This window comes from Sprattus sprattus, assembly GCF_963457725.1.
Source record: "Sprattus sprattus genome assembly, chromosome: 8".
In the NCBI taxonomy this organism is placed as follows: Eukaryota; Metazoa; Chordata; class Actinopteri; order Clupeiformes; family Clupeidae; genus Sprattus; species Sprattus sprattus.
The window spans coordinates 19,570,312-19,596,685 of NC_137927.1; the positions used below are offsets into that span (position 1 = coordinate 19,570,312).

At 46.7% G+C, this 26,374-nt stretch overlaps 1 protein-coding gene across 12 annotated transcripts in view; it reads right to left on the bottom strand.

Annotated features, from left to right (window-relative positions):
• sox6 (SRY-box transcription factor 6) overlaps positions 1-26,374 on the bottom strand; it is a 162,208-nt gene that overhangs the window by 38,840 nt on the left and 96,994 nt on the right. For 8 of the 12 annotated variants that reach the window (XM_080843327.1, XM_080843323.1, XM_080843325.1 and 5 more), the window contains exons 9-11: positions 25,653-25,721; positions 8,052-8,175; positions 1,602-1,681 (exon numbers count right to left, since the gene is read on the bottom strand). In XM_080843327.1, the coding sequence (XP_080699453.1) occupies positions 1,602-1,681; positions 8,052-8,175; positions 25,653-25,721 (273 nt within the window). The remainder of the gene's footprint in view (positions 1-1,601; positions 1,682-8,051; positions 8,176-25,652; positions 25,722-26,374) is intronic. The other 4 variants (XM_080843317.1, XM_080843324.1, XM_080843326.1 and 1 more) reach the window with 1 other exon arrangement.

A 26,374-nucleotide genomic window follows, 5' to 3' on the forward strand; every position in this document is an offset into this window, starting at 1 on the left:
ACACACACAAACACACACACACAGACACACACACAGACACTCACACACACACACACGCCTCAGAAACATGAACAGACTCATCCCACACCTTCCTGGTGCTTGATTGTTCTTCCCATAGCTGTGTGATAAAGGAGACCTTTCCAGGCCCAGCTGCAGCATTGTTAGGACTTGCCAAGGCTCATTAATGCTGAAAGCGATAAGCTCTGAAGGACAAATTGTGCTCATGTATCAGGCAGAGGAAAAAAAAGTAGTTACAAGATGCTTCCCTCTCTCCCTCTGTCTGGTACGCACACTCCACAGCTTTTGTTTTGCCACAAACCCTTGCTATCAGAGAGCTTAATGTCTAATTGCTATCAACAGTTTACCGACATTGTTGACAAAACAACCGCACAGACCAAAGTAGCGCTTGAAAAGATTTCTTCCGCTTTCTCTCTCTTGCTTTTTTCCCCCCACTATCTTACTCCCTCTCTCTTTCCTCCTCCTTCTTTTTCCTCTTTGTTGCAAAAGACGGACTCTCAGGAAGTGCCTCATCCCCTTCTCCTCAGGACCCCTTGGCCTGGGAAGTTTCAGGAAAACTTAAATATTTATCACGGCGCACTTTTCAAAGGCCTCCATCCATCTTCATCCTTCACAGGGGCTGTGAGGGGCTCGCTTTGATAATTTCACCAGTGAGCAGCCAAGAATAATGACATTAGTGTAATCATAGAGAGGCCTCTGCTTCCCAAAGCCATTCCCAGCATTTGTTATGTAAATATAACGTGATGAAAGCAAGCGGGGGAAAGCATATTGTCAATTTGGAAACAAAAAGAGAGAGCGCTCGCAGGCTCACAGCAGGCTGGGTAATGGTGCTGATTAGGATGGTAATGAGACGCGCGGTGGAACGCAGATAGCGATCTATATTAAGTGCTTATTGCCTGGAGTTAGCCTCTGAGTGTGGTTCACAGCTGAAACGGCCTACCTGAGAATTAACTCCTGAAGGTGCTTGAGGGGAATCTCTCTCTCTTTCTCTCTCTCAGCCTCTTTCTCTCTCTCCTTTTCTCTCTGCCTGTTTGTCTATCTACTAGCTGTGCTTTCACATTTACCACCTCACACTCTGCATGGTCTTACGGTTCAGTGCCCTGTGCTGTCTTCACTTTACCACAGAAGACTGCACTCACACTGGACTGGCTACATAGGCAACATAACACACACAAACACACAAACACACACATATACACACAGTATACAAAAAAAAAACACACAGTCCATGCCATATACAGCTGTAAAGCCGTTAGATATAAAGAACAGGCAGAGCCAGCCAATCCCTTTGGTGACGCTGCACAGCCTCTCCTGATTGGTTTAGCAGAGGGTTCTTGAGGAGCCAGAAGGGGTAACCCTTCCTGCAATAACCATTATTCTCATAACTGCAGTCTCCTGGGTAACTATGGGGTTAAGTTCTCAGTAAAATGGCTAAATTACACATGTAAGGTGTTAAGTTGGTGAGGGCTGACTTGGAGCATTATTTAGCGTGCCGGCTCATTATTTAGCATACAGCTGTTTTTTTGCCGTGCAGCGCCCAAGGCCTGGCAGCTTGCCTGCACATTCTTTGTAGTTGCACATACCTGAAGCTGCAGAGGGTTGAGTCCTGACGCGGCAGCAGCTGCCATTGTGGATGGAATGAACTGCACCGGGTAGTTATCACCTGTGGAGGAGGAGGGGAGGGGGGCAGAACAATGCACACAGGTTGAGACAATGAGCGGCCCAACGGCGGCCAGGCAAGTGCCAACACGGCTCTGGAGCCTGCCTTCACCCAGCCTCGGCTCCCAGCCCAAACATCTGCACCAACAAAAGATTCAGCTGGGCAGACCCGAGGAAGGATTACTGAGGAACGTATCTCCTCTCTCTCGCTCTCTCTCTTGCTCTCTCCTTCTCTCTCCCGCTCTCTGGCCTTTTTTTATTCCCTACTCTTTTAGGTTTTTTTTTTAGCTCTTGCAGGCTTGTTGTGTCCTTTAAAAAATTAACAACAGTCAGTTCATGGCAAGTTGGCAAGTATAAAACTGTTTCTATTCTTCAATCCTCGTGCTACTGTTGGATGTGTGTGTGGCTTTAGTTGAGAAGAAAAAGTGGTGTGTTCTCTTAGGCACTTTACACCACTGTAAACACAACTCTCATTTGTCCTACACGCCATTGTCTCTCTCATTGTGTGGGTTCTGGCATGAGAGAGGGAAAATGTGCTACTTCAACAGGTCACAACAAGCAAGCACTTACAAAGTCACTGAAGGAGATCAGGAAAGACATGATTTGTTCTTTTATCATAACATCACATTAAACCAGAGAACTATGAGAATTTCAAAACAATAGTTGTCTTGAGCATTTTGTCATCTTATCGCAACACATCAGGAAACTGGAATCTAAAACACAAACACAGGAGGGTAGTTAAGCTTGATACTGATACAAGTGGAAAGCTTTTGCTTGAAAGAGAAAGAGAGGGAGAGAGAGTGAAAGAAAAAAAGAATGAAAGACAGAGAGAGAGAGAGAGAGAGAGAGAGAAAATGAAACAGAAGGGGAAAGTATGTTTTCATCCCTGGCCTGGGCGTGTGTGAGTAACTCGGTAAAGGAATCCTTTCACTGCTCAGCACATTGTGGTCAGAGGTGGGGGGGGGGTGTGTGGGGGGGGGGGGGGACGGTGTTGGTGGTGGATCCGAGGGGGACGGTGTAGAGTTTGACTGAAGTGTGCCTTCTGAGGAAGAGAATTGGCCCCGATTCAGACACCACTTTGGCCTGTCACTTCTCCACACAAACATATGGAGGCATTAAGCCACAGGCATGAAGGGGGGAAACGTATATACCTTCTCCGCTTTTTTTTTCTACCTCGCGCGCGCCTCCCAATCTTGTCCAGCGCAGCACATTGTGATACAGTCTGGATATTCAATCCCGTGCCACGGGCCGAGGAGCGGTGAGGCACGCAATTGATGTGATTTTCAAACAGTGCCACGAGAGAAGTGGAGTGAGGGTCATTACTGTCCAATATGTCTGCCCCCCTCCCCTCTCTCTTTCATTGGACTACTTCTTTATTCTCACCTCCCCCCTCCACCACTTCTCTCCTCTAACCTCCCTTCCACCTCCCCCCCTCCCAGATGCAGAGGTCTCTTTCCCACTTTTTCACCACTCCCTTCTCATTGCTGGAGGAGTGATTGCCTCCACTCTGTCAGTGGTGGCTGTGTGCGGCCAGGACGTCATGTGAGACCAGAGGCGTGTCAGATGCCAAGCGGGGACACTGCAGTGAGCCGGCAGGGGGAAGGAGAATGGGCAGTGCCGGGGGGGGGGGGGATGATGTCAGTCTGCTGTGTGTGAAAGTGAGGCTGCTCTAAAAGGGGCACCGCTGAGGTCCAAGTGGGCAGCTGCTCCCAGGGCTGCGCTCAGGACCCCAACTCTCCACGCTAGATGACACCAACAGCCACAATTTAACAGCAGACTCACCAAACACTTCTTAGTCTTATCAGATTTCAGAAGCGTCCAACTGTAAAACAGTGTGGTTGCATCCAATGAAATCACTACGCCTATGCCTCCCTGAGGCCCTCACTGACACATTTCAGTCAGGTATCATGTCACGGCGAAAGGACTTTGTGAGGTGGATCCTGTCATCCTGGCATTGCTTCTCTTATTTTAGGGGAAGAAGAGCCCTTTAAGGCTGGCACAGGGCACCACAGCTGGTGCTTAAGGAGACAAGAGCATGCCAGCCTAATGAAAAGGTGGAGGAGAGCGAGGGAGGAACTATTAGGGGAGAGCTCACTCCACCTGATGCCAAGGGCAAGGGCTCTTCAAATTCTCAAAGTAGACGTCTTTGAAAGGTGAACTTTGCCTTGAGATACAGCGGAGAAATTGAAACTCTGGACAGAGACAAATAATGAATTTGCATTCTGTCCTTTTAAAGTCTGAGTAACTTCAATAAACAAGGCAAAGACAGCTTTTAATGCCAAAACGCTATAGATAACAAGGTTGCCAAGGCGAGGTTACAAGGTAATAACGAAAATCAAAGGGACTAATGATCTTATGATCTTTTAAGGCAGAGAGGGGGGGGGGGAGAGAGTGGCGCTGGGCACGTGCATTCATGCACGACCCCGATCGCAAACCCAAGGCTAAGCAGATATATCAGCATCCCGCGGTGGAAAGTCAATAAGGCATTGTGGCCTCATCACAGCTGAATGAGCCTGGCCGGAGGATCCATTCCACAGCCCCATTATGGCACACGCCTCTGTCTTTATGTACACAGACAGTGGGGGTGTCATGGCTGGTTCTGCCTGCCTTAAAAAGGATGAGCCTGTGGATCGCTGTGGCTGCCCTGGATGGCGCTCAGGCCATTGGGCACAGTGTGCGGGGCGAATGAGGTGGTGCAGCACGGCGGGGAGAGAGGCCATAAGCACTGGGCCCTGTCTTGCCAACGCAACTCGAGAACACGGGGCACCCAGCAGTGGAGCCTTTTTTTTTATGTCAAACGATCATCTGATCGAAGATTATGTTCAGAGGGGGCCAGGAATAAAAGAGCCTGCATAGACTGAGTTGTTTTCCAGAAGCCTCTTTTCTTTCTTTCTTTCTTTCTTTCTTTATTCTTTCTTCCTTTTTTTTTGTTTCTTTTGCAAGCTCATGAATAATACAAGAGCTTAACACAAGGCGACCCATGCTAAAGTCTCCATTATGGCTCCTGTTATTTGTACTAAAATATTTTCCATGTCAAACATATTAGAAGAAAAAAAAATCAAACTTGCAACAAATCCCCTCAGGCTCCCTGCTCAACCTGTCATGCCTCCATAGTTCCAAAATAGCTGACTTTCTTTTTCATCCCCGCCTTTATAGTTAATTTATTAGCTGCTCTACCGCACCCTATAATGTTCTGCTACTCACCTGCTGACTGCAGAACCTTTTTTCCTCCTCCATTTTAATGTCTCTCTCTCTTGTACTTCTTTCTCATCTCTCTGTTGTTTCTGTGTTTTTGATGAGGCGTTGACATGTGTTCCTCAAAGGCAGAACCAGGGCTTTCCCCACAGAGCGTGCACACGCGTCGCACATAAAATCTCCTCTCTGACATCTCTTTCTCTCTCTCTCTCCTCTCATCGCACTGATCCACACCATGCTATTTCCCAGAGGTCCGCCCGACGTGTCGATAGTTGGCTCAGCTCATACGGGAGGAAAACCCTTGCTTGTGCATTTTTAGTTTACTTACACCCAATAGTCAATGTTCAGGAAAAAAAGAAACAAAACACACAACAAAAAACCACAAGGCGACCGATTCAACTGCTTGATAGTGTGAGGCCAGGACCCAGGGGCAGGCATGGGCTTTAATTTTTAACTACAGATGCTGAGAGCGGCACTTCTGGAGCAGTGAGAACAATGAGGGAGTCGGGATCGGGACAGGAGGGTTACTGTCCTGGCATGGAGTCAATCTGCATGTTGTTGCAATTTCCCTCCAAATTTGATGTTTGGGATGTGGAATGCTTGCGTGAGGGTGAAAATTCTTTTCTCTCCGCCACACAAAAGGAGTTCGGGGAGGCATGCTGGGGCAGGCCGGGGTGGTAGAATCCCTGTGAGCCCTGTGCCCTGCATCCCTCTAGGGGGACACGTGCTCCAGAGCCGGGCAGGGACTACAGGGAACGTCACCTGGTGGCGGCCCTGCATCCGCTGATGTTGATCTGACCTGAGGGTGTAGTGACTTTTTGTCCGAACCTCTGCAGTAATATTTTTTTTTCTTAATTCATTTCAAGTTGTGAAGTTTACTGACATGCAACATACTATTTTTTTTTGTGTGTTATAACATACTTTGAATATACTTGTATACTAACATTTTTAAATATGGTCCAGGAAAGGTATTGTGTATTTCAATTTCATTAAATAAGAACACTTGGTAGGCTGTGTTTCTTGTAGGCTGATGTCAGTTGTTTTATGTAACATACGTAGATCACTTAAAGTGAAAACACAATTCCAAAAACACAGCCCTCAGAAACAAGCTAGCGAACAGGGCCTTGAAATGAGCCCTGGGGAGAGAGAGACAGAGACAGAGAGAGAGAGAGAGAGAGAGAGAGAGAGAGAGAGAGAGAGGTAGGGAAGGAAGGCGCAGTATGTTTCTCAAAAGCAGAGGTATTGTGTTACCGCGGCACCCTCAGCAGATCCTTGGATGACGATTACAGCCAACGAGAAGCTGAGACACTTTCATGTTGACATTCAGTTTACATTCCGCGACTCGTATATCCAAAGCCATTGTTCACTGCACTCCCCAGCCCTGGCTCACTTCTGAAGGGACACACTTCATGGTGCACAGCTTTAAGTGCTTTGACAGGGGAGACCTGATTGTTCTTACCTTTCAGAGAAGCGGGAGGAGGGATGGGGGGTGGGGTGGTTGAAGCTAGGGGAATATTGCTGTAGCGAAATTTGCTAACCCATCTGAACCGAGGATTTTACAATACAACAAAATTCATTGAACATTTTTTTTATTATTATTATTATTTTTTTTTTAATGGCCTTCCTTATTTATTTGAACAGCTGGGTTTTCACAGATTGAATCTGTCAGGTGGCTTCATCTGCTGCCTTGGCCTCTGGAAACCCTCCAGGCCTGAGGTGGGGGCTGTTTGCCCCTCTCAGCAGGATCAGGTTCATTTCCAGGCATTGTTACACATGTATGTGACATACTTGTACCAACTCTCATATCAGCACTAGATGGGATGTCTTCTGACAGACTGCACATTTCAAACTCAGTGTCAGTCAGCTGATTTACAGGTCTTTTGTCCACTGTTCCATACAGCTTCACCAGATATCTGAGAGGACCTAGAACCTTAACAGTCCAACCCAGATCCCCCCTTTTTGTCTGGGTAAGAAGTGTCTGACATGTGCCAATTATTCACCTTGTTTCAACTTCTGAACTGTCTGTTTCTCACTCTGTCAAGCTAGGTTTTGTGAGAGACAGTTAGGTTTTGGACATCTCAACAGCAATTCTGCCAGAGTTTTCGCTGTAGAAGACTGTGGAGTACTTCTGTACCAGAAAAGTAAATTGTGGATGCGGTGTTGCAAATTCATGTTGCTAACTTTTCCTTTCTCCAGAGCCATTTTCACATTTAGTACTGAGCCCTCTGTGGCTCCATAAGAAGCTGGGCAATATGCAGAACTGTTGTTTTTATACCATTATTCTTCAAGAATGTTTGAAATTCAGCAGACACAAATTGAGGTCTATTATCGGACACTACCTCACTAGGACAGACCAGAAGACCTGTAGGCTGAGAAGAGGAGGGGGAGAGGAGGAGGAATTGCTCTGGTGGTTTGGGGGGTGGGGTCATATGAGGAGCCTTGCCTGAGATCCACTCAAAATAAAGCCCAGCAGGTGACACTGACAGCCCTGAGTGGCAAAGGCTCAGCCGTGCTGTCAAAACACCCCTGTGTGTCTGAGAGGTGGGGGGCTACAGCAGAAATGAGACACAGAGAAGTGGGTTTCCTACTGTTGCGAAAGTAGAATTTGTATCTATTTAGAGGGACAGAAATAAATAGTTTGGGAGAAAGATACACAAAACCTTTCAACAGCTTCTATGGGTCACGACCAAAGGTTGTGTTTGCATTCTATTTTATCAGTCCTCCCACAGCAGGTATGGCTACAAGGCGGTTGGTTCTAGAGCTATTGTTTGGTTCATATCGTTCTTATCATCCTGGCAGATTAATTGTGACAAAATGACAAAATGTTTTTCATTCAGCAACAATCCCTATTATCTTTTGTTTCAACATAGCTTTCAGCCGTATCAGTCCTGATAGATTACAATTTGTATATTTGACCAGAGGTGTTTACTTAATAGCCATGCCAGTTTAACCATGACAGGTACTTTAAACTTGCCACACTTCACTCAAGAGCAGATCAGAAATAGCAAGGAGGATGTGGAGATTTGAATAAGAGGACCAAGTGGGTGAGTAAGTAAACCAGTAAGTGCATGAGGGAGAGGGAGAGAGAGCAGGAGAGAGAGATAACAGGAGACAGAGATGGAGAGAGAGAGATAGCGAGAGAGCCAAGAGAGAGTCAGTAGTGCGGTTGTGTGTCATACCTGGCTTGTAGGACATTCCCGGGGGGAAGAGGAATCCCTGCTGGGCGGCGGCAGCCGCTGCCAGAGTGCGCTGGTCGTGTGGAAAAATGGGGATCATGAGCGGAGGCATATGACCCTGGACCTGCTGAAGACAGAGAGAGAGGAGATCAGACACCCGACTAACGCATGCTGACAGCGGGCCTCGCCAGCGCTCACGGCCTGCGTGTGGATCGCACAATAACCGGGCCTGCCTCAGCTGCCCCTAATCCCCCACCAATCGCACATTTTCACATCAAAGAGACGCACGCACACTGTTTGCCCTGCCTGATCCAAGGTGCGGCTCACCGGATAAGGACCCATTCTCCGGCCATTCTGCTTCGGTGTTATCAGTGATTACTGCGCGTTACTTCTGCCAAATAGACGTGTAAAAGTAATTGTTGACGTAACAGGTTTTTTCCCCCCCGATTGAAAGTACATTATCATTTTTGAGGCAGCTTTTCCATAACATAGGACAAAAAAATGCAGAATGGACAAAAATGTGTCTAACAATCTTTTTTTAATCCTCAGGCCCCCTTAAACCTCTTTTCTTTCTTTGGGCTGGTTCACAATGAGATTTACCTTGGTTAAACCTCTAAGTCTGCCGGAGCACTCAGGCCTGGATTGCCAGAGAGAGAATACAAGTGAATTAAGCGCTGCACCAATAGAACACCGGGACGCACAAACATAAAACATCCCGTCCGCTCAGTGGTGGAGGAGAACAGGTGAGATTCTCCTCACCGAGCATGATTTGAGTCCAAGTCTCCTATGGTTCCCTCGTACTGTGTGTGTGTGTGTGTGAGTGCGTGTGTGTGTGTGTGCTTGAGGAGGGGGGTGTAGAGGGGTCACAGTGGGGAGCGCTCTGCTGTCTTGCCAACATCACTGACTGACAGGAAAAGACCCTCACAGATATACTGTCTCTGTCTCATATTTTTGGAAGATCATTTATGCAGACGATAAAAGCCCCGGCAGCCGGTTTAATTTATGGCATGTGCTCTGTGTACCGAAAAAAAAACAGACAGTGAGACGGACGAGCCCCAAAAGTCCCCCCTTTCTCATCCGTTTGCGATATTTCATTTTAACGTGGAGGCTGATGGAACAGCGCACGCGGACCTCTTTCTGATGTGCACCAGTAATCTGGGATCATGTCGAGTATCGGAGAGGGAGAAAGTGAAAAGGAGGGTGATGATGTGAACATTTTATTTTGGGGGGGTAAAGGGCTGTAGTTTCTTTATTTCCACAGGGGCCATGCAAGACTTTAGGGGTCAGGCCGCATGTGGGGACTCGCAGCCAATCTGCCTGTCATCCCCCTGCTTCCTGTCTGCCTCTGATGGGCTGCAGGAGCGCTACCGTGGGGCTGCACGCTCACGGACCCCAGCCAGCGGCCGTACCGTGCAGCACCACACCGCGCCCAGCACAGCTCAGGGGAGCCCATCTGGTAAACAGGTTCACGGAGGTCAGCGGCCCCAAAACAAACACTTAACAGAATGTTTCTCCATTCATCCCTTCTTTCAAATCAAGCCGGCAATATAAAAATGGGCCCGGGTGCAATTATAGCTGCAGCAATGGGGCATGAAATCAACCTGCTTTGACCAATGACTTTTCCTACATGTTCGCACTCAGATCTGCTGGTGATATCCACTTTTTCCCCACCAGCATCCCCCTGCACCACCTCATGTTTAATCCCTCAGCATGGCTGAGCTGGTCTAATTCCCCAAGTGCAAAACTAGTCCTCAGCAGCACTTTATCGATCTAGCCTTGAGTGAGTTTTGCTAAGCAAAAATAAAAAATATCCTGTACTTTCTTTCATTTTTTTTCTTTAACTGAGTGCAACTGCCAAGGTAACACTGCAAAAGAATGAGGCTGAGAAGAAATGAGTAAACATTTTTTTTGTTGTTTTCAATCATCTGAAATGGATTACTTTAAATATGCTGTGCTTTCAAAAAAGTAAAAGGACAATTTATTAACCTTAAATGAGATGTTATAAGGCTCTCCTACAAAATAAACCCAGCTTCACTGGAATCTGTGGAATTTATACAAAAACTACTGTAAACATAATGAAATAAAAGTCATCAGTCATCAGTAGGTTGTGGAATAAGGGCTTGTGCTAGTATTACAACAGGAAGAGCAAGAAACAGCTCTGAGGAGAAGCTAGGCATGGTAATGTAGCAATTACAGAGCTAAAACAGCACAGAGGATGGAAGACAGACACCCTGGTGTGCATGTAAATTCCCATCCTCTCAAGGGTTATAAAAGGACAGTCACATACATAATTGTGATTAACCTTAGACACATTAAACTAGCAAAACGAATCTCTCCAAAGCCAGGCCACAGAGACCAGCTGTGTTATAAATGGAGCCAAATCACAACTATTTCCCAATATCTAAGCTCCCTCCATCCACAACAACACTCGCTTTCAATGTATCAGTTTCTCTGTCAATTTATCAATCTCTATCTATAGATGTATTTATTATCTATCTATTTATCTACTTGCCATTCTGACCATCTATCTTTATTTCTTAATATTGACAAACTAAATAATATTGCAATTTCAAATTGCAATATAATTGAAGTGAAGAGTGAAGAGATAAATGCATCACAAAGCCAGAATAGAAATAAATATGAAAACATGTACAGCACAAGATGTCAGTGACAGCCCACCGGCGACAGATAATAAAAGGATTTTTCCAGTCAAAAGGAGCGCACACAGTCTGAATGAGATGAATAGGACGGCAGTGGATTGGAGCAGTTGTGTCTTGTGGTAATGAGCCCTTTACATTAAACTTTAATTTACACAACCAATGTCAGAGAGAGGGGCAAATCAAATCAGAGGCTTCAAAGTGGAGACTAATAGTGGAGGTTAGCCTTTCCAGACTGTCAATTAACAGATAGCACAGTGGCTGCTTTGCCCATGCATTTATAGATTTGAATATTAGCACTGCTAGCTCGGCTTTGACTGCTGACGCCTAATGGAAGTAAGTGACTGCTCTTGCTCAGACACATTATGATGAATTATATAGCAGAACCAATACAGAATATAGTCCTCTCCCTTTTCTCTGTCTCAGTTTATCTGTGTGTGTGTGTGTGTGTGTGTGTGTGTGTGTTAGTATGAGTGTGTGTGTGTGTGTGTGTCTGTCTGTGTGTGTGTGTTAGTATGAGTGTGTGTGTGTGTGTGTGTGTTTGTGTGTCTGTGTGTGTATGTGGTTGTGTATTTTTCCCTTCATTCCCTGACTGCTGCAGAAAGCCTCATCCAGAGCAAGGCTCTGAAAGAGTAACCCTTAAGTTCTGATCTGCCAATCGGCTGAGTACCCAGAATATTTCAATTGGCAGGGTGATCTTCAGGAGTGGGCGAGTATGAAGAGGACCAGATGTGAGAGTGGGGGGTAGAGGGGGGCGGGGATGGGTGCACGCTGGCAAGTGTGGGGCATCGTCCTTTCCGCTCCTCATAAATACAGCCCATTGTTGGCCTGGCACCGCGCCCTCTTTGTCTTAGCACAGGACTAGCTGCTGGCTAACGCCATTCCTCGCCATCTGCCCCGTCGCTTCATTAAAGATACATGAATGGGCCTCTCTTATGAGGAACAGGTGCTATTGTTTGTCCCCGAAGACTCCCGGGTAAGGATCTAACTCGGAATACTTGAGGAAGAGCATCTGTAGCAATCAGTCAGGCCCAGACTTGGCAGGAGCCCTCCTCTCTGCCAGCGCTCGACTGAGCAGAGGTTTGGAGAGGGGGGAGAGAGAGAGAGAAAGAGAGAGAGACAGAGAGAGAGTGAGAGAAAGAAAGAGAGAGTGTGAGAGAGACAGAGAGAGAGAGAGAGGCCTCTTCACTCCCACCCTCACATACATCATCAATTCACATGACCCAACGAAGGCCGCCCTGGCGCACAACACAATCTGTTTCCCCCTCTCAATGCAACACGAGTCTGAGAGGCTTTGATTTCACTTTAAGACCCGCGCATAGGTCTGCAGGCACGCAAGTCTGTTTCTCTCCAGGCACTAAAGACAGGACACGATGAGGGGACTGATGGCTGAGGGATATAGAGCCCTGGGCCAAGGGTCTTGAGAGAAAGAGAAGGAGAGAGAAAAACGTGAATAAATGGAGGTGTATAGATTAATCAATGTTGTTAGCGGACATGTCGACATCAGCAGTAAGAGGCTGTAATGGTTAAGGACTGCGAGTAATCCCGAGGTCAGAGTTGCTGGGATGATTCTGGGAGCTGGGATTGACTGCTCAGAGATGGCCATGTGTGGACGGGGATCCGGGCACGTTGGTGGGTGGGTGAGTGAGAAATATCTCTGAATTTGAGAAGTTCATTGCAGCGTTGCCGTGGCCAGGCTCTCAGCCCCTCACACACACCCCCCTCCCCCCCTGGCCTCAGCTCTCCTGTCCCTCTCCTGTGGAAGCCTGACCTGGGCTGACTGTCATGCAGGTGGAGGGGAAATGGAGATGTACAAGCCATTACTGGCCTCAATAGGGCTCCTGTCAGCACCCGTGCTCCTCACTGTCTTTTCAGACGTTTTCACGGTACCCATGAGACGTCTTGTCCACAGTGCCCCCCCCCCCTCTTCAATCCCCCTACCCCATTCCTGGTCTTCGGGCTAAACACAGAAATAGTCTGATCCTCGGCGAGCATCACCTGGGACTCCTGCACACTTTCGCTTTTTCGAGAGGAGGAGAGGAGTTGTTTTAACATGTCTAAATGCCTTACATGTTGACAAGATCAGATAGAGGGAAGAGGAGAGCTGAAGGGAGATAGGTGGGTCGGGCCTGACTCCTATTTGAACTGTAATAGATTCAGCAGAGTTGGATAATGAGTCTGTCTACTTTCAGTATCAATATCTGAATGTTGTGACAGATTTTAACTGACAGATTGTTGCAGTAAGTTTTAATAATTCCCACCAAACTATCCAGCTACAGGCATTTTGGCAATGACAGAACTGAAAGGCAAAGGAATCAGCAGGAGCAAGTTTACTACTCTACACATCCTTTAAAAACTTCCACAAACACAAAACACACACACATCTACACAACCACACACTTCCACCCCCCACCCGCTCACAATCACACTTGCACATACACGTGGCAAGCTGACGGCTAGAACAAGCTGCCGTGCAAACTCGACACCCACTACTGTGCGAACGCGGCGCACTGAGGCAAGCGCTTCCTGGAAGCCAACCAGGGGGAAAATTGCTGAATGGAACCACTTCTGGGCTTGTGTGTCTCAGTGTTACTTTGTTCTGGAGAGGTCATTTCATGAAACAATCCCAGCGATCCCTGAGCACACATTACTCCCACATCGCAGGTCATTCATCAGCTAACCGCACTCCGCTTTTCGGCCCTAATCCCCCTCTCCCTAAACACACACACACACACACACACACACACACACACACACCACTGGAGGTCCGTTATCAAAGTCACAGATATTCTGCTCCGTTGCTCTGCCACTCTGCTCCCCGATGATAATCAGCCGTGTGGATCGATATGCCTGAGCCGGACTTTGATCCCCCAGCTCTGTGTTGACGTGGGCCAGGCATTAGGAGCGAGGCCTCCACCTCCCCTGCACAGACTGAGCGCATTGTTCCCGCAGGGCGAAGGGAAAACAGGAGGGCCCTTCCACTGCAGAGCTACAGGTCAGGCACAAAGGGCTTTTGTCTGGTCATGACTTTGACCAGAGAACTGCCCCACCCACCATCCCCCTCCACCTCCAACCCCGACACTCATGCACACACCTAACCCCCCGCCCCCACCCACCCTCTCAATCCCAGGGTTTGTCCACTGCAGGAAAAGGATATTTTTCACCGACACGAAACCGATTAACATCTCTGTCTAAAGAGAGAAAGACAGAAAGAGACAGAGCGAGAGAGAGAGAGCGAGAGGAGAGGAGTGTGCATTTAAACGAACACTGAACAACAACTACATTGGAGTATAGCATCCCAAGGCTCACTGACAAAAGGCCAGGCTGCTGGGAGGAGGGCGAGTGTGGCGTGCTGCTATATCTGCCTCTGCATGGGGACGAGGTGCACAGAAACCAGACACTTGGCGGAGGGCGGCCGTCTGGAGGAATAACCAATAGATGACTTCTTGTTACACTAATTCCTTACACAGTAAAACAAGCTCTCTTGGAAATGAGCCATTCCAATATGTCTATATTAAGTCTGGGGCTGTTAAAAAGCAGGGCAGCCCCTTCCCCTGTGCTCTGCCCAGATCCAGTGGGCTCTGGAGCACTCTGCTACAACAGCCATATATATCACACAGCAGTTACAATCCTAGGCAGAGTCCTAAGTAAAGTATTAACTTCTATTGATCAGCGTCTTTTTTTTTTTATATCTGGCTAAATTCACTTAATTTATTAGATCATTTTTATCACTAAGGGAGTGATAAAATTCTGTCTGTTTAGAGGGGAATATCAAGGAGGCAAAAAACAGCCCACTGAAGAATGTTGCTGATGTGGAGAAAATTAGTAAATTGATGAAGTACAAAGGAGAGGGATGGGGGAGTTGGGGGGGAGGGACTATTCTCTGGAGAACAGCGTCGAAATGTGATCACTGTAGATTCAACAGAAATGTGTACTTAAGGCAAATTCTTGGAGAGCCTCAAAGACCTAAAATGTAATTTAAGATTGTAAATATTTCAGGCAATTAGGTTTGTATTGAATATAAAATATCAAAGATGGAGCCTTAGGCGGCGCTCTCCATGAGCTTTTCATTTCCACGTGCCACATAGCGCAGCCTGATAGGGGCTGCTGAGGCCCTCCTTCCTCTCTCTCTCTTTTTCTCCTTTTCTCTCTGTCTCTCTCTTTCTTTTTTGTCTTTCTTTCTCTGTCTTACTTCTTTCCCTTTCCATCTTCCTGTCTGTCATACCCTCCTATTATTGTTTGCTGGGAATACTCTTGAAATGTTGGCATGTTTTCAGGGCCGGGGGATTCTCTGAACATATGATCTGCACAGAAGCCCGTGCTCAGTGCACACACAGAGGAGAAGGGAAGGAAAAAGATATTCTGGCAGGGTCTAGTCATAAAATTAAAAAAGGTTTGCAGTAAACTGGCAAAATCCACGGGGACTCCCTCAAACGGCATGGGTAATGAGGAGAGAAGAGTATAGACATAAACAAACCCACAAGTGAGTCTGGGCCCAACATCATTATCTACATATACATCCCTTATACAGTTCATGGAGGGAAAGGGACACGGGTGGAGAAGCCTGCGACCCACTTGACATGGTGGAGAGAGGAGCGAAAAAAGCTCTCTGCCATGGACACCCTAACCATTGCCACCCTGCAGATCCACACTTCCACTTCCTGATCCTGGGGGTCTTCTAATGATGACTTTATGTACCTCTTACTGATTCATGGCCCTGCATGAGATAGGGCAGTGATATCACAATATGGCAGAGGTATCACATGAAGATTACTTTTGAAAACGATGTATCATAATAGTAAACAAGGCATAATTACTAAACTTCTATACTGGCATGAAATGCATAGAATCCAATATTTATTCTAAGGGGATTTGATTAAATCTTCATAAAATCTCTATAATATCTCTACACCTCTCATTGAAATGGAGGGAAACAGCTTCCCAGCGACCTTGTTTTGAAGTCTAAATTTGCAAGTACACAAAACAATTGCGCCGTCTAAACATTGTAGAGACTGTCTAGGCAGGAGACTAATGAGAAAATGTTTTGCATCTAATGCTGGGGCTAAGCAGTGGAGTCAGACCACCCATAATCTAATAATGCCATTGTCCAGAGTGTGGCTCAAGGAGCATTTCCCCCTCTTCCTGTCGTCCGTGGATAGACTGGGCCACTGTCCTCACAATTGCCTCCCAGCTGCTGGGACTTGTGAGAACAACAGAGGCTACTCTGTTGTCCGGCAGAAAGCGGGATTGTTACAGAGCTGGGGAGAAGGGGAGGAGGGGAGGAGGAGGAGGACTTTATTGCAGGCACATGAGTGTGTTGAGACTTTAAAACATGCTCAAATGTCATGTGCACACCCAGTGACGGGCAAGAATAATTATGAAAAAAAAGGAGAGAGAGAGGGAGAGGGAGAGGGAGAAGAGAGAAAAAAAAACAATTCTGTGTCTAAAAAACGGGTGCAGGACAAAACGCTCCATTCATTGTGTTCCGTGGGGAATGCTTGGACTCTCCTCCGCCCTGAAAACAAAAAGGGCCTTTTTTTCGGGCCGGCTCGCATGGGCTGAATGCTTTGCTTTGCCACCCTGGCCCTAAGAAAACACGGGCCCCCTTTCTAACTGCCGGCTGGCCGCACACAGTAGTCCCCATTAACGGTCCCCCCTTCTCCCATGCGTGTGTGCCCACTGCCGGGGCCGAGGGCCGCGTACAGAAAGCCAACGCAAAGACAAAACAGTTTGCTCAACATTAACAGGGAAAACACAGGGCCGAGGCAGGAGGGAGAGGAAACTAAGTCAACATCACACTGGAGGATGTGTTCTCCGCCAACTGATATTTTTCCCTCTGGAGCCACCGTACAATGGGAGCTAAGTACACGGCCGCTTGCCTTGATCAGGGAGGGAATTGTGAGGGCTGATTGTGAAGGGCACTGGAGTCTAAACAGGTGCCCCCTGATGATATTCAAAGAATATTTAAAGATTCTGTTTTTTCTCCCCCCCCCCCCCCAGTCACTCGTGCTCTTTCTATGTGTTTTTGTTTTGCACAGACAGCATAATGGATCGATCCACAGATTGCTGTTATGTTGTACACCGCGAGCTGATTTAAAAAAAAAAAAAAAAAAAAAACCTGTTTAATGATAATGAAGCTGGTGCAATTTTCTTGATGCACAATTAGATGCGCCGAAAGTACGTCTCCCCTAATCCTGTGCGTCATTAATTACTGTTCTCACCAGGCCTGAGCTGTGATGCAGCCTGCAGACTCCTGGCATACATTACCAACTCCCAGAGCTTGTTTCCAATCCCCTCAGGTAGCTAATTTAAGAGTGACTCAGGTGTGACTTCACACGTTCTAACTGTTCATGTGACAGCCCCCTTCTCAAGATGGAGCCTCTTCATTAGCTAAGCTTAACAGCAGAGGTGTCAGAACACAATACAGAGCCACTGCCCTGCAGCTAATTACCACAACGAGAGATAGAGGGAGAGAGAAAGAGAGAGAGAAAACAAAAAAAGAAAGAGAGAGAGAAGAAAATGTTGTGTAATTAACATTAATAATTGACTTGTGTTTGTCTACATTGTAACCCCACCAGCGCAGACATGTGGGTTCTCCGCACATATTGGGCACAAGCGTGCCTTTGTGTCGGGGCTTCTGTGGGGCACTACTGTATGAGTGTAGTCTGACGTGCAGAGAGAGGGGGGGGCAAACTCTCTCGCTCTCTCTCTCTCACAGCCTGAGCATATGCACTTCAGCGTCTACCAGAGCGAGTGGCTAAAGTGGTGACCATTCACTCCGGACCTGCTGATCTCTATGATTAACACATCGCCCATTCAGACCATGACAGAGAGAGTTCAGAGAGTCCTCTCCTCGGGCAGAGAGTGGCCCCTCAGCTATGGGAGGTGAAAGGCACACAGACACTGCGTGATGCTATGCGTTGGCAGTAAACAAGCCAACGGGCCCCGATTAGCCGAACCCCTCCAGGCATGAACTGATGGACCGAGAGGAAATACCCACTCAGCCGGGCGCCACTGTTTATATTCATGATGTATAAATTTGTTTAAACAGACTGGCGGTATTACCGCTCGCCGTTCATCCACTTTACTTAATTTCAAAACCATCACGGCCATTGCTGAGGTTGTATCTATTAAGCCCTTTTTTGTGCATCATTAAGTTTTAACATGGAGGGCCTCCCGAAAGCTTTATTGTTCAAATTGCACACAAATTTATTTAACGTCAGCATTTCTTCTGCTTCCTGACAAGAAGTCACATTTCATAACTAATTAAATTGATCCTACCTCCCCCCACCCCACACTCCCAACAGAGGCCACTAAATGGAATTATTTGTATCCAAGTGTCAATATATTAAATCAAAGGGGGCTAATGAGTCAGGTCACTGCTTTCTTTTATCTTCAGTCTCGCATGTAGGGCTCCTCATCAGCTAACAGTCTCTTTAAATGGAGGAGGATGGGAGAGAGCAGGGGCTGAGGCCAAGCCGATTGGATGAGACGGTTAAGGCCTTAGAGTAATCCTACCTACTGGTGTATCAAGCACCGGCAGCCATACATACGTGGCAGAGCCGAGTGCGACGTATGGAGGTGAACATTCTCTCTCTACCATTTCCTGTTCTGCTCGGGCTGGGAGGATGGCCTGGCACTAATTGGGCCGGCTTGTGCATTCTTCTCAACAAAGCCTTTTTTTTTTCCTTGTGCGGAGCGTTCTGTCTGCGCATAAATAAGTCTCTCTCACATGAAAGTTCATTTGTGTTCTGGGGAAACAACAAAGGAAGCCTCTAACGAGAGACAAATTAGCAGGGCGAGCTTTGTGCAGCTATGCCTTCATCAGTTTAGTTTCAACTGAATAAAAGATTATTCACACATTTATTGGCTTTTTTCATCATTGCCTGTTTTTATTCTGCTAAACTGAGGATTAAATAACCTTTTAATCATTTGTTCATTAGATAAAACAGTGAGGCAAATTGACCAAGTCTACAGAGAAAGCTGCAATCATTAGTTTCTGCATGGGTTCTATAAAGTGGAGATTTGCAGAACAAAGAACATACACAGGGGTACAAATCAGCTATATCAGCATGGACTTCATAAGAAGCAACCATCGGCGCATAAAAATGAGGCATTATAACACTATTCTATGGATAAATATGAGAGGCACAAAAGGCTGATACTGAATTAGAGGGTCTGTTCAGCCTAATCACAAAAGAGGCTTTTAAACTATATTCCCAATACTGGAAGATGGAATCATACTCTAAAATGACATTAGTCCTCTAAACTGGTCATGCAGCCATTATGATGATCTGTAAAGACCGCTAGATCACAAAACAAGACAAAATTCAATTTTACACTGTAATTCAAAACAAAACAAATTTGAGGTAATCTGATGTCTCTGAAATTGAAATGCAAACTAAATGTCATGTTATTGAAAGGGAAAAATCTACACTCAATCCCTGCACTTGTATCAGTGTGTTGTGTGGATGTATATACACACAGTGTGCATTTGAGACCTGACTGCTGTGACTGATTAACCCTTTAGAATAGCTTTCCACTTCAGAGAGAGAGAGAGAGAACGAGTGAGAGAGAGAGAGAGAGAGAGAGAGAGAGAGAGAGAGATAGAGAGAGTGCCTGGTCTCTGTGTGCTCTGGGGAAATGGCACACATATGAGAGATATCAGGGACCCACTGAGCGCAGACATGCCACAGACATGCCACAGACATATGCCTGTCAGTCCACAGGAACAAAGCCAGAGCCTCGGGGGCCCCTTGCTCCATACCTCCGGCTGCCCTGGCTCCTGTTAACAATGCCCAGCCATGGCAGATAACTACACATCAACACACACAAACACAAGTAACTCTTCTTTCTTTTTCCTCTGGCAGTCTGCCATTTTGGTGCATCATGTGTGTGTGTGTATGTGTGTGTGTGAGTCTGGGGTTAGAGACGAGGTGGTTTGCCTCTATGCCGTGTAATTAAATTGTATTTTTAATCTGGGAGGCTCTGTAGAGCTATTATCATTTAACCCGTAGAAATCCCCCGCTGTTCCTCCACACCATTTAAAACCACATGTGAGGAAACCTTTGGCTCTTTGAAGTGCGCACTGACAACCTTTTCTGTTTCCTACAGCCGGTCAGGAATGTGGCTCTGATACTCCTCCAGAAGCTCCAATCAAAATAAATAAAAGAAAACAAATCACTCGGCAGTAATTAAATATATATAAATGTATACTATATACTGTATATGTATTTATATAAACAACATAAAAATATAAATCCAGCATTATCACTAAGTCAATTAATGGAACAATAAAGAGATGTATAAATGTACGCCATCATCAGTTGCATGCCACAATAAAATCTGTAAGAGTCTTGTTTTTTAAGAGACTGGAAAAGATAGAGCTATGGAGAGGGAAATGGAGCTGGCCAAGGGGGGAGGGAAAGAGAGGGAAAAAAAGAGAGAGAGAGAGAGAAAGAGAGATGAGATGTGTGTGTGTGTGTATGTTCCTATGTGAGCCAGGGGTGGGGGCAGGGAACAGGCTGGGTCATCCAGCCAGTGGCGGGGAGACGAGAGGAGAGGTGAGGAGGAGAAGAGAGGAGGAAAGGGGAGGGGGGCCACCGGAAGACAGCCACGTGGAGGTCTCTCAGAGGGGCAGGGAGAGGAAAGGCAGCTCAGGGTTAGATAAGTGGAACCAGACCTTTACAATGACAGACTGTTTAAAGCTGCATAATTAAAACATACAGGCTCCAAAACACAAGGCAACAATGACCCTAGTGAGAAGAAACCTGTCTGCTAATGAACAATGCACCCTTTCTGTGGGGATATTTCCTCAAATGACTGTGATCCTATAGTTATGTTTGATGTAGGAAATTATATGCTGGGGCTAATAATAGACATTATATGAAGCCTCAGAGTGTCATAAAGAAATTATTTTATCAATGGTTTATAGGTTCTGTTTCATCTCAAGACTTCCATCCTCAAAGACAAAGTTCACACTGACCTTTGAGGGAATAATTCTCTCTTTGGTGTGTGTGTGACTGTGTGTGTGTGTGTGTGTGTGTGTGTGTGTGTGTGTGTGTGTGTGTGTGTGTGTGTGTGTGTGTGTGTGTGTGTGTGTGTGTGTGTGTGAGAATGTGTCTCACTCCAGATTTTTTTTCTCCTGTCTGTCTGATGTATGTCACCTCGACACAGCTCATGCACCAGCTTCGCTGTGCCTGGCACTGAGCCAAAGTGGGATGTGTGTGTGTCTGTGTGTGTGAGTGTGTGTGAGTGTGTGTGTGTGTGTGTGTGTGTGTGTGTGTGTCTGTGTGTGTGTGTGTTTGTGTGTGTCTGTGTGTGTCTGTGTGTGTGTGAATATGTGTGTGTGTGTGTGTGTGTGTGTTTGTGTGTGTGTGACTGTTTGTGTGTGTGTGTGTGTGTGTGTGTGTGTGTGTGTGTGTGTGTGTGTGTGTGCGTGTGCGTGTGTGTGTGTCTGCGCTCATGTCGGGCTCGGCTACCTTGTGAAAAGCACAGACACTTACACCTGTCCAGACACTCTGCTCGGACCCAGGGAGGCTACGTGCGCAGAGCACAGGCGTGTCTGGCATGGGCATCAGGACTATAGGCCACTGGTCAGCGTAGCACAGCGCATAACAGCCCTCCTCAATCAATCAGCCCACTCTACTCCACTGGACAGGAGGAGCTGGAGTCTGCTAAAGAGGTAGTAGTTCAAAGCCGCCATGGGGAGATCAAATGCAGGCTTGGCTGTTTAGCACATTGTCCTTATCACAGATAGGACAAAATGCATTGATATGCTCTTTGGTTGAAATATTGAATAGGAAAAAATTAATGAAAATCCAGACGCAATCATTCAGGATTATGCTACTGCTTGGAAAAAGGAATGTGTTTTGTCAAAGACGTCTCAGTAGCATTTTATTAACTAATTTCATAGACTGCTGCTCATGTTGCTAGCATATGCCATCCAGCCATCCCCTACTCTATAATTAGAAAAGCCATATGCGAGGGTCGGTTTCCACTGCTGACGCTAAAATAAGCCTGATTTTGTTGCTATTGGGAGAAATATATATGTTTTAAAACATGGGTGGAACTGTCAAGGAGAGCCGGGCCCTTTGGTAAGCTGCCCAATCGAGTGCCGGGCCGTTCCGCTTGATTGATGCGGAGGCTAAACAAGACGGGAACAACAGAGCTCTGCTTAACGTCTATTTTTGCCTTTCTGTTAAAGTCAGTGGCTTTACATGGTCTTATGTGCTCGGCTTTACGGCGCTTATGTAAGGAGCACATTTTCTGTGACAGATCAGATTTAGCCGAACATTTGCTTTTAATTGTCACAAGCCTCTTGTTCAATCCCTAATGGTGTTTTAAGTTTATACTTGAATCACATAACACTAATCCTCTCCAAGGACAGAATTAGTTGCAGTATGAAATTTAACAAGAGGCAGCGGCTAAAGGAATTACAAAAAAGGGGAAAAAAAACTAGGAAGGGAGGGAGGAGGAGGAGTGGGAAAAAAACCTTGGGCTTTAACTTCTGATAAGCTCCTAACGCTGTAATCAAAACATCTGCAAGTGACATTGTAATCCCGAAGGACAAAGACTCAATCTTTCCCTCGCCTCTTTGTATAAACGTGAAAGGATGAAAGGAAAAGAGGCAATTCAAAAGAGGCTCGATTTGATGGAGCGTTGTTCCCTGACCTCTCTCTCTCTGTCTCTGTATCCCTCCTTTCTCACTCTCTTAGCTTTCTCTCTGTTGCTAAGTCTCTCTGTCTCTCCCCCCTCTTTCTCTCTCTCTCCTTCGCTCTGTCTGTTTCAATCCCTCCCTCAGCATCCGTGTCAAAGAAAGCCAGAGTGCTGTGCATGCCAGCAGGGGTGTTGGGTTTCAATCCTGGTGGTTTTACTTGGACCCCGTTGGCCCACTCTACAGCATGCACCGATGTGATCAGTTACATCATCAATACTAGCAAGGAGGGCTGGGGGTGTGTGACCAGGAGCACTTCCCCTAAGCCAAAACAGTAGTGCTCTGGTGACGTGGAGGTTCTTTTTTAACACACAGCACACTCTGCAGAGTAACCTAACCCGGTCCGTGGTCTTACCACTCCACTCAGAGACGCTGATGCAAACACTGGAAAGCTTGTTTGGAGTACCCATTAAGGCAAAGCTGTTGTGTGTTAAGAGGATGCACAGCGTCTTTTTTTTTAAAGGCCATTATGCTAATGAAAGCCTGGTAAGGCTGGATGCCACAGTGTTGCCACCTCGGAACGGCGTCCCAGCATTCCTTGGACTTCGGCACTGGCCAGGGAGCCGACGGAGGAAAAGTGGGTCATGAGGGGAAGGCGTGTAATGAAAGCAGGAGGAAAAGAAGACTGCTAGGATAAACATCTGATAATCTCTGTTGAAAAGTGTTTTTTCTTCTTCCCTCCTTTTAATACATCCAAATCTTGCTGTAATTGTAGTTGTTGAACTGTACTTGGTTTTGTCCTTGTTAAACAATTTGGTGAACATGGAGTGATTAGGCCCTCGAAGCTGATAGGTGGTGCATATATGCTTTGTTTTTCTTGTGAACATGAAGCTCAACTCCATCAGAATTTAGGATTACAGATGAAGACTGCCGTGGCCATCTTGTCATGTTTCCAGCCCCATGTTCAACGTGTTGCCGTTGACCCCAGAGGGCATATGAAAAGGGTCAGCCCAAACAGAGTCTGTGTTTTCTCTCTCTCTCTCTCTCTCTCTCTCTCTCTCTCTCTCTCTCTCTCTCTCTCTCTCTCTCTCTCTCTCTGCACAGTCCCTCTCCTCTCCCACCCTCTCGCATCTAAACCTCACAGCCCTGTTTCCATCCCAGCAACTTCTGTTACAGACTCTTACTTTGCTCTTAGTCATACTACTCCAAAGACCTGTCCATTCAGTATGCTCCCTCATTGCCCTGCATGTACAGCACAGAGGGCCTTACTCACTCTCCATCATCCTAGACAGAGGGCCCTTTCTCCAGAGAAGTACACTAGACAAGGGTTTTATAGCAGGCCACTAAATTGTGCTGTTGTACTGAGAGAGCTGTAAATCAGTGTGTGTCTGCTTTGCACAGACACATCAACCATGGATGAAGGGAATGGAGTCAGAGGAGGGCGGGACGGAGGAGAGAAGCCTGGTGCACAGTATCATCACCCTGCGCACGCCATCTAGACGTGTGAGTGTGTGTGTGTGTGTGTGGTTGTGTATGTGTGTGTGTGTGTGTGTGTGTGTGTGTGTGGTTGTGTGTGTGTATGTGTGTTTGAGAGTGTGTGTGTGAGGATGAGGAGGGGAACGGAGAGCCCCCCATTTGAAGCCCCCCTCTTGTCTCAGCTGATGGTCGGTATGTTTGTTTCTGAGACAGGGAGAAAGTGGAGAGGGCTTACTCAGACCACCATCTGACAATCGAAGTCGCTAAAGCTGCAGTGAGTAGTACAAGGTGGGCAGGTACCCAAGAGCTTGTTTTTCTCGCACAGCCTGCAAAGGCAGAGGAGGCAAGGTGGAGGAGAGCAGTACCTGTCTCCGCTGGGCGTGAGAGCAAGGGGAAAAAATGAAAGAGGGAGTGAGAGGGAGGGCGAGAAAGAGAGAGGGAGAAAGACAGAGAGAGAGAGAGAGAGAGAAAAGAGGGCTTCTGTTGGCACAAGCCGCACCTCACGCCCTTGGCTTTAAGGCGGGGGCCACGTGTGTAGTGACCTTGACTGCCCACTGCCTAGCTCTGTGGCAGCTTGTACACATCCACCACACAGCCTGGGTGGTCCACTAGCCTTCCTAGCTGGAACATCAAACACACACACACACACACACACACACACACACCACTGGCACTTTACTTCTTCTCCTTAGCCTCAATCTCCTCCTGATTTTCTTTTTTCTTTGTAAATATGTCATGTTTATTTATGACGCCCTTGTTAAATTTCTCTTCATTTGTGTCTCGTGTGAATTCTACAGCTCCCTCCCTCTCAATTTCCAGTTATTTTTCAGCTGCCATAATTACTTGTGGGAAAAAAACACAATCAACACAATCTACTCTGAAGAGAGCCGGACGTTTGTTGAAAATGACCAGAGCACAGTACATATGTACAGTAAGCTGCTACACCAGGCTTATCGCTCTAAAGCTTCAGTAAATATTAAACAAACCTATGGTTAAGTGCACCTTTAATGTCCACCTTTGAAAAAAACCCTCAAATTTGCTCAAGATGTATGGATAAATATTTGTGGTAGGGTAAACTTTGCGTAGCAATACAACATGAGGACTCTTCAAACAGATGGTTACTGCCGAGTGGACTATGATGGAAAGGGCTTCTTTTAACCAGCCTCGTAAACAATGAGGGCGCACCAGTAGCGGCCACGCTGTCAACAGGCCTGCCGTGTCACTCAGCTGGGACAATGTAATTTCAGAGGCATTTACCACACTCTTTCATGTCCTGGACCCTCAGGCACTTTTCCACAAACATGAAAACATGCTCCGCTAGGTGTTGTTGGGTTTCTTTTTTTTTAACTCCCTTTGCACTATTTTAATTAGGAAGTGCTAATTATTCCCCTTCATTTATACCTCTCCCAATTATAATCAGCCAATTATCATGCAACTGAATGGTGACTGTAATATTCATAATGAGATATGCGCAAAAAAAGAAAGTGCGATAGAAAGAGGCCAACAGAAAAAAAGAAACCAAATGACAGTAGAGAAGTTGTGCTGTTGTGGCTTGTGTTTGTTTCCTTTGAGCTCCAAGTGTCCCAGATGAGTCTCTGAGGGTTTTCCTTTGCTACCACTGTGAAAGATTTGATATGCGAAGTTCACATGCAACTCCTGAAAGGTCTACTGTTCATGATTGCACTAGAACATGGACACGGTTTATGGTGAGTGTGTGTGTGTGTGTGTGTGTGTGTGTGTGTGTGTGTGTGTGTGTGTGTGTGTGTGTGTGTGTGTGTGTTTGTCTGGGGTGGGACCCATAAGCACATCGCTGACCTGAATCTGCTGCTGGAGAAGATTGATTTTGTGCTGCTGCTGCAGAAGTTGCTGCTGTTGTCTTGCAATCTGAGAACAGAACAGAAGAGAAAACCAGATCACATCATATCCCATCACCAGGCAGAGACAGACGGAGAGGAAGGGCCTACCTACCAATCAAAACCAACCATGCACATTTCCTCTCTTCAGACAAGCTCACATTGGCTTGAAGCTGGGGGGGGGGGGGGGCACTTGGCCTACCAAACCTGTTTTCTTCACAAGAATCCACAATGCTATCCGGGCCGGTCATGTTACAAAGGGCACTCTGACGTGTGTAAACAGGCTTTGTCAAGCTTTAAACCGCAAACTCCCTGACCTCCAGGCCCTCCATGGTAAACAAGGCATACATGCTTTCATCGGCTGGTTAACACATCAATGAAGGGAGGCAGCCTGCACCATGTTCACAGTCGTGTGGGTTGGAAAAAAGGTTATCACCCAGATCCACAGAGAGCGAGAGAGAGGGAGAGACAGAGCGAGAGAGAGAGAGAAAGTGAGAGAGAGAGACAGAGAGAAAGGGCAGGAGGGTAAAAAGAGGGCAGGAAGAGACAGAGAGAGAGCGTGCAAAGAAAAGAATCTGTGCAGGAGAATCTGTGAGAATGTAAGGGGGAGTGCATGAAGAAAACCTTCTGCTGCCTTGAACCTCCTGACTATGATCAATGCATTACCAGTGCATGGATAAGAGA